Source organism: Coregonus lavaretus (assembly GCF_964263955.1).
Source record: "Coregonus lavaretus genome assembly, chromosome: 1".
Classification (NCBI taxonomy): domain Eukaryota; kingdom Metazoa; phylum Chordata; class Actinopteri; order Salmoniformes; family Salmonidae; genus Coregonus; species Coregonus lavaretus.
Window position 1 is genome coordinate 14,599,155 of NC_139988.1, and position 11,714 is coordinate 14,610,868.

An 11,714-nucleotide genomic window follows, 5' to 3' on the forward strand; every position below is an offset into this window, starting at 1 on the left:
CAACTCCTGGACAGTCTGTGGTGCAACGTGGCGTTGGTGGATGGAGCGAGACATGATGTCCCAGATGTGCTCAATTGGATTCAGGTCTGGGGAACTGCTGACACACTCCAGCCACATGAGGTCTAGCATTGTCTTGCATTAGGAGGAACCCAGGGCCAACCGCACCAGCATATGGTCTCACAAGGGGTCTGAGGATCTCATCTCGGTACCTAATGGCAGTCAGGCTACCTCTGGTGAACACATGGAGGGCTGTGCGGCCCCCCAAAGAAATGCCACCCCACACCATGACTGACCCACCGCCAAACCGGTCATGCTGGAGGATGTTGCAGGCAGCAGAACGTTCTCCACGGCGTCTCCAGACTCTGTCACGTCTGTCACATGTGCTCAGTGTGAACCTGCTTTCATCTGTGAAGAGCACAGGGCGCCAGTGGCGAATTTGCCAATCTTGGTGTTCTCTGGCAAATGCCAAACGTCCTGCACGGTGTTGGGTTGTAAGCACAACCCCCACCTGTGGACATCGGGCCCTCATACCACCCTCATGGAGTCTGTTTCTGACCGTTTGAGCAGACACATGCACATTTGTGGCCTGCTGGAGGTCATTTTGCAGGGCTCTGGCAGTGCTCCTCCTGCTCCTCCTTGCACAAAGGCGGAGGTAGCGGTCCTGCTGCTGGGTTGTTGCCCTGCTACGGCCTCCTCCACGTCTCCTGATGTACTGGCCTATCTCCTGGTAGCGCCTCCATGCTCTGGACACTACGCTGACAGACATAGCAAACCTTCTTGCCACAGCTCGCATTGATGTGCCATCCTGGATGAGCTGCACTACCTGAGCCACTTGTGTGGGTTGTAGACTCCGTCTCATGCTACCACTAGAGTGAAAGCACCGCCAGCATTCAAAAGTGACCAAAACATCAGCCAGGAAGCATAGGAACTGAGAAGTGGTCTGTGGTCACCACCTGCAGAACCACTTCTTTATTGGGGGTGTCTTGCTAATTGCCTATAATTTCCACCTGTTGTCTATTCCATTTGCACAACAGCATGTGAAATGTATTGTCAATCAGTGTTGCTTCCTAAGTGGACAGTTTGATTTCACAGAAGTGTGATTGACTTGGAGTTACATTGTGTTGTTTAAGTGTTCCCTTTATTTTTTTGAGCAGTGTAGTTTGTTTTATTCAAGTTTGGTCACATGCACAACAAGTACAGTGAAATGCTTAACAAGCTCTACTCAACAGTGCAGTAATAAATATCAAAATAGTAACACTAATAAAATGAAGAAATATATACAGTACCAGTCAAAAGTTTGGACACACCTACAGTGGGGAGAACAAGTATTTTATACACTGCCGATTTTGCAGGTTTTCCTACTTACAAAGCATGTAGATGTCTGTAATTTTTATCATAGGTACACTTCAACTGTGAGGGACGGAATCTAAAACAAAAATCCAGAAAATCACATTGTATGATTTTTAAGTAATTAATTTGCATTTTATTGCATGACATAAGTATTTGATACATCAGAAAAGCAGAACTTAATATTTGGTACAGAAACCTTTGTTTGCAATTACAGAGATCATACGTTTCCTGTAGGTCTTGACCAGGTTTGCACACACTGCAGCAGGGATTTTGGCCCACTCCTCCATACAGACCTTCTCCAGATCCTTCAGGTTTCGGGGCTGTCGCTGGGCAATACGGACTGTCAGCTCCCTCCAAAGATTTTCTATTGGGTTCAGGTCTGGAGACTGGCTAGGCCACTCCAGGACCTTGAGATGTTTCTTATGGAGCCACTCCTTAGTTGCCCTGGCTGTGTGTTTCAGGTCGTTGTCATGCTGGAAGACCCAGCCACGACCCATCTTCAATGCTCTTACTGAGGGAAGGAGGTTGTTGGCCAAGATCTCGTGATACATGGCCCCATCCATCCTCCCCTCAATACGGTGCAGTCGTCCTGTCCCCTTTGCAGAAAAGCATCCCCAAAGAATGATGTTTCCACCTCCATGCTTCATGGTTGGGATGGTGTTCTTGGGGTTGTACTCATCCTTCTTCTTCCTCCAAACATGGCGAGTGGAGTTTAGACCAAAAAGCTCTATATTTGTCTCATCAGACCATATGACCTTCTCCCATTCCTCCTCTGGATCATCCAGATGGTCATTGGCAAACTTCAGACGGGCCTGGACATGCGCTGGCTTGAGCAGGGGGACCTTGCGTGCGCTGCAGGATTTTAATCCATGACGGCGTAGTGTGTTACTAATAGTTTTCTTTGAGACTGTGGTCCCAGCTCTCTTCAGGTCATTGACCAGGTCCTGCCGTGCAGTTCTGGGCTGATCCCTCACCTTCCTCATGATCATTGATGCCCCACAAGGTGAGATCTTGCATGGAGCCCCAGACCGAGGGTGATTGACCGTCATCTTGAACTTCTTCCATTTACTAATAATTGTGCCAACAGTTGTTGCCTTCTCACCAAGCTGCTTGCCTATTGTCCTGTAGCTCATCCCAGCCTTTTGCAGGTCTACAATTCTATCCCTGATGTCCTTACACAGCTCTCTGGTCTTGGCCATTGTGGAGAGGTTGGAGTCTGTTTGATTGAGTGTGTGGACAGGTGTCTTTTATACAGGTAACGAGTTCAAACAGGTGCAGTTAATACAGGTAATGAGTGGAGAACAGGAGGGCTTCTTAAAGAAAAACTAACAGGTCTGTGAGAGCCGGAATTCTTATGGTTGGTAGGTGATCAAATACTTATGTCATGCAATAAAATGCAAATTAATTACTTAAAAATCATACAATGTGATTTTCTGGATTTTTGTTTTAGATTCCGTCTCTCACAGTTGAAGTGTACCTATGATAAAAATTACAGACCTCTACATGCTTTGTAAGTAGGAAAACCTGCAAAATCGGCAGTGTGTCAAATACTTGTTCTCCCCACTGTATCATTCCTGGATTTTCCTTTCTTTTTACTATTTTCTACATTGTAGAATAATAGTGAAGACATCAAAACTATGAAATAACACATATTGAATCATGTAGTAACCAAAAACGTGTTAAACAAATCAAGATATATTTTATATTAGAGATTCTTCAAATAGCCACCCTTTGCCTTGATGACAGCTTTGCACAAAATCAAATACTAAGGAAGTCTCAAGGTTTTGCTCGCCTGAGGTAGAGTACCTTATGATAAGCTGTAGACCACACTATTTACCAAGAGAGTTTTCATCTATATTTTTCATAGCTGTCTATTTACCACCACAAACCAATGCTGGCATTAAGATTGTACTCAATGAGCTGTATAAGGCCATAACTAAACAGGAAAACGCTCATCCAGAGGCAGCGCTCCGAGTGGCCGGGGACTTTAATGCAGGGAAACTTAAATCCGTTCTACCTAATTTCTACCAGCATGTTAAATGTGCAACCAGAGGAAAAATAACTCTAGACCACCTTTACTCCACACACAGAGACGCATACAAAGCTCTCCCTCGCCCTCCATTTGGCAAATCTGACCATAACTCTATCCTCCTGATTCCTGCTTATAAGCAAAAACTAAAGCAGGAAGCACCAGTGACTCGGTTAATAAAAAAGTGGTCAGATGACGCAGATGCTAAGCTACAGGACTGTTTTGCTAGCACAGACTGAAACATGTTCCGGGATTCTTCAGATAACATTGAGGAGTACACCACATCAGTCACTGGCTTCATCAATAAGTGCATCGATGATGTCGTCCCCACAGTGACTGTACCTACACCCCAACCAGAAGCCATGGATTACAGGCAACATCCGCACTGAGCTAAAGGGTAGAGCTGCCGCTTTCAAGGAGCGGGACTCTAACCCGGACGCTTATAAGAAATCCCGCTATGCCCTCCGACGAACCATCAAACAGGCAAAGAGTCAATACAGGACTAAGATTGAATCGTACTACACCGGCTCTGACGCTCGTCGGATGTGGCAGGGCTTGAAAACTATTACAGACTACAAAGGGAAGCACAGCCGTGAGCTTCCCAGTGACACAAGCCTACCAGACGAGCTAAACCACTTCTACGCTCGCTTTGAGGCAAGCAACACTGAAGCATGCATGAGAGCACCAGCTGTTCCGGATGACTATGTGATCACACTCTCCGTAGCCGATGTGAGTAAGACTTTTAAGCAGGTCAACATTCACAAGGCCGCAGGGCCAGACGGATTACCAGGACGTGTACTCTGAGCATGTGCTGACCAACTGGCAAGTGTCTTCACCGACATTTTCAACATGTCCCTGACTGAGTCTGTAATACCAACATGTTTCAAGCAGACCACCATAGTCCCCATGCCCAAGGGCACTAAGATAACCTGCCTAAATGACTACCGACCCGTAGCACTGACGTCTGTAGCCATGAAGAGCTTTGAAAGGCTGGTCATGGCTCACATCAACACCATTATCCCAGAAACCCTAGACCCACTCCAATTTGCATACCGCCCCAACAGATCCACAGATGATGCAATCTCTATTGCACTCCACACTGCCCTTTCCCACCTGGACAAGAGGAACACCTACGTGAGAATGCTATTAATTGACTACAGCTCAGCGTTCAACACCATAGTGCCCTCAAAGCTAAGGATCCTGGGACTAAACACCTCCCTCTGCAACTGGATCCTGGACTTCCTGACGGGCCGCCCCCAGGTGGTAAGGGTAGGTAACAACACATCTGCCACGATGATCCTCAACACGGTGGCCCCTCAGGGGTGCGTGCTCAGTCCCCTCCTGTACTCCCTGTTCACCCATGACTGCATGGCCAGGCACGACTCCAACAGTGGTAGGCCTGATCACCGACAACGATGAGACAGCCTATAGGGAGGAGGTCAGAGACCTGGCCGTGTGGTGCCAGGATAACAACCTCTCCCTCAACATGACCAAAACAAAGGAGATGATTGTGGACTACAGGAAAAAAAGAGGACTGAGCACTCCCCCATTCTCATCGATGGGTCTGTAGTGGAACAGGTTGAGAGCTTCAAGTTCCTTGGTGTCCACATCAAACTATCAAACACACCAAGACAGTCGTGAAGAGGGCACGACAAAGCCTATTCCCCCTCAGGAGACTGAAAAGATTTGGCATTGGTCCTCAGATCCTCAAAAAGTTCTACAGCTGCACCGTCGAGAGCATCCTGACTGGTTGCATCACCGCCTGGTATGGCAACTGCTTGGCCTCCGACCGCAAGGCATTACAGAGGGTAGTGCGTATGGCCCAGTACATCACTGGGGCCAAGCTTCCTGCCATCCAGGCAGAGGAAGGGCCTCAAAATTATCAAATACTCCAGCCACCCTAGTCATAGACTGTTTTCTCTGCTACCGCACGGCAAGTGGTACCAGAGCGCCAAGTCTAGGTCCAAAAGGCTTCTCAACAGCTTCTACCCCCAAGCCATAAGACTCCTGAACAGCTAATCATGGCTACCCAGACTATTTGCAACCCCACCCCATCTTTTTACACTGCTGCTACTCTGTTAATTATTTATGCATAGTCACTTTAACTCTACCCACATGTACATATTAACTCAACTAGCCGGTGCCCCCGTACATTGACTCTGCACCGGTACCCCCCTGTATATAGCCTCCCTACTGTTATTTTATTTTACTTCTGCTCTTTTTTTCTCAACACTTTTTTGTTGTTGTTGTTTTATTTTACTTTTTTATTAAGAAATAAATGCATTGTTGGTTAAGGGCTGTAAGTAAGCATTTCACTGTAATGTCTACACCTGTTGTATTCGGCGCATGTGGCAAATAAAATTTGATTTGATTTGATTCTCTCAACCAGCTTCACCTGGAATGCTTTTCCAACAGTCTTGAAGGAGTTCCCACATATGCTGAGCAGTTGTTGGCTACTTTTCCTTCACTCTGCGGTCCGACTCATCCCAAACCATCTCAATTGGGTTGAGGTCGGGGGATTGTGGAGGCTAGGTCATCTGATGCAGCACTCCATCACTCTCCTTCTTGGTAAAATATCCCTTACACAGCCTGGAGGTGTGTTGGGTCATTGTCCTGTTGAAAAACAAAACCCAAACCAGATGGGATGGCATATCGCTGTAGAATGCTGTGGTAGCCATGCTGGTTAACTGTGACTTGAATTCTAAATAAATCACAGACAGTGTCACCAGCAAAGTACCCCCACACCATAACACCTCCTCCTCCATGATTTACGGTGGGAAATACACATGCGGAGATCATCCATTCACCCACACCGCGTCTCACAAAGCCACGGCGGTTGGAACCGGAAATCTCCAATTTGGACTCCAGACCAAAGGACACATTTCCACCGGTCTAATGTCCTTTGCTCGTGTTTCTTGGCCCAAGCAAGTCTCTTCTTATTATTGGTGTCCTTTAGTAGTGGTTTCTTTGCAGCAATTCAACAATGAATAGGGGCGGCAGGTAGCTTAGTGGTTAAGAGCATTGTGCCAGTAACCAAGAGGTCGCTGGTTCTAATCCCAGAGCCGACTAGGTGGAAAATCTGTCGCTGTGCCCTTGAGCAAGGCACTTAACCCTAATTGCTCCTGTAAGTCGCTCTGGATAAGAGCGTCTGCTAAATGACGAAAATGTAAATGTAAAATGTAATGAAGGCCTGATTCATGCAGTCTCCTCTGAACAGTTGATGTTGAGATGTGTCTGTTACTTGAACTCTGTGAAGTATTTATTTGGGCTGCAATTTCTGAGGCTGGAAACTCTAATGAACTTATCCTAATGAACGTAACTCTGGGTCTTCCTTTCCTGTGGCGGTCCTCATGAGAGCCAGTTTCATCATAGCGCTTGATGGTTTTTGCGACTGCACTTGAAGAAACGTTCAAAGTTCTTGAAATGTTCCGTATTGACTGACCGTCATGTCTTAAAGTAATGATGGACTGTTGTTCCTCTTTGCTCATTTGAGCTGTTCTTGCCATAATATGGACTTGGTCTTTTACCAAATAGGGCTATCTTCTGTATACCCCCCCTACCTTGTCACAACACAACTGATTGGCTCAAACGCATTAAGAAGGAAATAAATTCCACAAATTAACTTTTAATAAGGCACATCTGTTAATTGAAATGCATTCCAGGTGACTATCTCATGAAGCTGGTTGACAGAATGCCAAGAGTGTGCAAAGCTGTCATCAAGGCAAAGGGTGGCTATTTGAAGAATCTCATATCTAAAATATATTTTGATTTGTTTAACACTTTTTTGGTTACTACGTGATTCCATATGTGTTATTTCATAGTTTTGATTTCTTCACTATTATTCTAAATGTAAAAAATATTAAAAATAAAGAAAAACCCTTGAATGAGTAGGTGTGTCCAAACTTTTGACTGGTAGTGTATAAGAAAGAAAACAGGAGAAATAAGAAATAAGAGAGGAGAGGAAGCTATATGCAGGGTCAGTGTTCAGTACCACAGAGAGGAAGCTATATACAGGGTCAGTGTTCAGTACCACAGAGAGGAAGCTATATACAGGGTCTGTGTTCAGTACCACAGAGAGGAAGCTATATACAGGGTCAGTGTTCAGTACCACAGAGAGGAAGCTATATACAGGGTCAGTGTTCAGTACCACAGAGAGGAAGCTATATATAGGGTCAGTGTTCAGTACCACAGAGAGGAAGCTATATACAGGGTCAGTGTTCAGTACCACAGAGAGGAAGCTATTTACAGGGTCAGTGCCAGATTTACGATGTGCAGGGATACTGGAGTATTGAGGTAGATATGCACATGTAAGGGAAAGGGGGATACCTAGTCAGTTGTACAACTGAATGCATTCAACTGACATGTGTCTTTCCCATTTAACCCAACCCCTCTGAATCAGAGGTGCGGGGGGCTGGCTTAATCGACATCCACGTCATCGGCGCCCGGTGAACAGTGGGTTAACTGCCTTGCTCAGGGGCAGAACAACATATTTCCGAGTTCATGCCCTGACGAATTGAGGCTGATTGGGCAAAAAGGGGGATGCAACTCAATATTAGAAAGGTGTTCTTAATGTTTTGTACACTGTGTATATCTCTCTATTATGCGTGGGAATACTTTGTGCTGGGTAAGCTGAGTGGATGGACTGAAACTGAGTCGGCCAGTGGGTCCAGGACAGGAAGGTGTTCTTAATGTTTGGTATACTCAGTGTACTAATGGTAATATATACATGTGAACAGGAGGAATAGTGACCAGTAGTAGGATACATAGATATATACTAATGGTAATGCTAATCAATAGTCAATGTACAGCAGTGTAATGGCGTAATAAATCTAACCAATAATCATTTTAGCAGCAGCGTAGGTATGAGGGGGAGCAGTAGTTGTTGAACAGTAGTTTAACATCCTTATGGCCAGGGGATAGACGCTGTTTAGGAGTCTAATAATAAATCATCATCATAAGATTTAATGTATGTAGCGATTTTCATTACAATAAGAATCTCAAATATGCTTTAAAAACTAAATAAAAAAGAAGTGAATTTAAAGTTCATGATGGTGAACCTGATTCTAGATGACGTTCCTGGAGTTCTTTGAGGCGTTGCTGGGCTGTGCAGAGGTCAGCGATCAGAGTGATGGTCAGACATCCTCAGACAGCCAGGTAGAGAGCTGCCCTCTGGCTGACACCAGGAGGGTTTCCCCTGGGGAGAGGACCAGAGACAGCCCCCTACAGAGGTCCTCACAGCGGCACTCCCCTCTGACTGGACCTACTGTGAAGTCATCAAACCCCAACATCTCTCCTGATGTGGGTAGCGTCAAATCACTGGAGGTTGGTTTGATCAGCTCTGTCAAATGTCACATCTATACGTAATCTCACAAGTAGCTCTAGAAATCGAGACCAATCCTTGTCTAAATTAATTAATTCAATATTTTTCTACCCAGATGGGAAAATCCAAGGAGATTCTCCAGCTGTCTACACCTGAAGAGATGGAGCCCAGAAAGAGTCCCAACGCAGCAGGCAACCTCACATCACAGACCGGGGGTGAGCCCAGACAGAGTCCCAACGCAGCAGGCAACCTCACATCACAGACCGGGGGTGAGCCCAGACAGAGTCCCAACGCAGCAGGCAACCTCACATCACAGACCGGGGGTGAGCCCAGACAGAGTCCCAACGCAGCAGGCAACCTCACATCACAGACCGGGGGTGAGCCCAGACAGAGTCCCAACGCAGTGTTCTACTCACATATCCGTATAGCTGACTGGTCACATCTTTGCGGCATTGTTGAAAGTGTATGCGTGTGTTTGAGTCAGGTGGTGGGTCAGCAACCCACTCGTCAGACACTGAGAGGAGAGAGGACTCAGGTGGGGCTACCATGCTGAGCGCTAGATCAGCAGTAGAGGCTAAAGTGTCAAATCACCCTCCCCATGATCATCCCCCCAGCACAGGTAGATTACACAATAAGTACACTGAACAAAAATATAAACGTAACATGCAACAATTTCAAAGATTTTACTGAGTTACAGTTCATAAGGAAATCAGTCAATTGAAATACATTAATTAGACCCTAATCTATGGATTTCACATGACTGGGAATACAGATATATATATATAAGGTAGGGGCGTGGATCAGAACACCATTCAGTATCTTGTGTGACCACCATTTGCCTCATGCAGCGCGACGCATTTCCTTCGCATAGAGTTGATCAGGCTGTTGATTGTGGCCTGTGGAATGTTGTCCCACTCTTCAATGGCAGTGCGAAGTTGCTGGATATTGGTGGGAACTGGAACACGCTGTCATACACGTCGATCCAGAGCATCCCAAACATGCTCAATGGGTGACATGTCTGGTGAGTATGCAGGCCATGGAAGAACTGGGACATTTTCAGCTTCCATAAATTGTGTACAGATTCTTGTGACATGGGGCTGTGCATTATGCTGAAACATGAGGTGATGGCAGCAGATGAATGGAACAACAATGGGCCTCAGGATCTAGTCACGGTATCTCTGTGCATTCAAATTGCCATTGATAAAATGCAATTGTGTTTGTTGTCTGTAGCTTATGGCTGCCCATACCATAACCCCACCGCTACCATGGGGCAATCTGTTCACAACATTGACATCAGCAAACCGTTCGCCCACAAGACGACATACACACTGTCTGCCATCTACCCGGTACAGTTGAAACCGGGATTAATCTGTGAAAAGCACCACTTCTCCAGCGTGCCAGTGGCCATTGAAGGTGAGCATTTGCCCACTGAAGTCGGTTACGATGCCAAACTGCAGTCAGGTCAAGACCCTGTTGAGGACGACGAGCACACAGATAAGCTTCCCTGAGACGGTTTCTGACAGTTTGTGCAGAAATTCTTAGGTTGTACAAACCCACAGTTTCATCAGCTGTCTGGGTGGCTGATCCCGTAGGTGAAGAAGCCAGATGTGGAGGTCCTGGGCTGGCGTGGTTACATGTGGTCTGTGGTTGCGAGGACGGTTGAACGTACTGCCAAATGCTCTAAAACGACGTTGGAGGTGGCTTATGGTAGAGAAATGAACATTACATTCGCTGGCAGCAGCTCTGGTGGACATTCCTGCAGTCAGCATGCCAATTACACAATCCCTCAAAACGTGAGATCTGTGGCATTGTGTTGTGTGACAAAACTGCACATTTTAGAGTGGCCTTTTGTTGTCCCCAGCACAAGGTGCACCTGTGCAATGATCATGCTGTTTAATCAGCTTCTTGATATGCCACACCTGTCAGGTGGATTGATTATCTTGGCAAAGAAGAAATGCTCCCTAACAGGGATGTAAACACATTTGTGCACAACATTTGAGAGAAATAAATGTTTTGTGCATATGGAACATTTCTGGGATCTTATTTCAGCTCATGAAACATGGGACCAACACTTTACATGTTGCCCTTATATTTTTGTTCAGTGTATACTACACTAATCTGGAAGGATTTATTGACCTCAGAAAACCAGAAATGCTATTTCGTACATGTATCTTATCATTGAAAATGTTTTTGTGGGGTGCCCATGGCCATGCCAATCTCACACCTGCCGTGTCTCCTAACCAGAGCCTGTTGAAGAGGACAGGAGAGGAGCAGAAGTAGCAGGTAAGACATCCTGCCCTGCTGAGACTGACCTGGACGGCTGGATCCAGAGGACCCACCATTTCTTCACCCAGAGGTTCTTCCCAGCGTACGAGTACAGCCTGGAGCTCAGGAGGGAGGTGCAGGAAGAGAGGCTGAGGCAGACGGCACTAGCCCGCATCGCTCTGGCTAAGGCCAAGGAAGACGCCAGGTAGGCAGCTACTGAGACATGATGAGGCCCCTTGATCCAGTTTGTATCCTAAATCCACACCCGAAGGGACGGGTAAATGTACCCAGATTAAGCCCCAGAGAATCTCCATTGGAAGTGCTTTTTAGTCCAGGAAATCTGCCCTTGATATGAGCACCACACAAGCTCTGCATGGTAACTCTGCGACAAATAAATCAATTATAACTTTATAATTTTCCAGGTTGAGGGAGCAGTGGGAGGCAGAGGAGGAGGAGAGAAGGAGGGAGGAAGAAGAGGATGAGGAGGCTGAGCGAGTAGAAGGGCCAGAGGATGACCTTAACCCGTCTCCAGCGGCTCAGACGCCTGTGGCCTCCACCACCTCTGTGGCCATCACCAAACAGCCGCCTGCCACAGCAGCCAAGAAGAAGAGGAAGTAGACTCCCAGATCACCCTGTAGTCTGGGCTCCATAGAACTGTATGGCCAGATTAAAATTAGTCCTGGATAGAAAAACAGACCTGTTCAGAGCATAGTCAGAACAGTTCTCTATGATGTCAATAACATGCATTTC

At 46.4% G+C, this 11,714-nt stretch overlaps 1 protein-coding gene across 1 annotated transcript in view; it reads left to right on the forward strand.

Annotated features, from left to right (window-relative positions):
- The window catches only part of LOC311144846 (radial spoke head 10 homolog B-like), a gene marked incomplete at both ends in the record, with an annotated part of 28,641 nt that extends 17,059 nt beyond the window's left edge, over nucleotides 1-11,582 (forward strand). Inside the window, 5 exons of the mRNA XM_084181003.1 lie at nucleotides 8,447-8,701; nucleotides 8,815-8,914; nucleotides 9,184-9,318; nucleotides 10,944-11,169; nucleotides 11,387-11,582. Coding sequence (XP_084037129.1) covers nucleotides 8,447-8,701; nucleotides 8,815-8,914; nucleotides 9,184-9,318; nucleotides 10,944-11,169; nucleotides 11,387-11,582 — 912 coding nt within the window. The remainder of the gene's footprint in view (nucleotides 1-8,446; nucleotides 8,702-8,814; nucleotides 8,915-9,183; nucleotides 9,319-10,943; nucleotides 11,170-11,386) is intronic.
- Nucleotides 11,583-11,714: the final 132 nt, after the last annotated feature.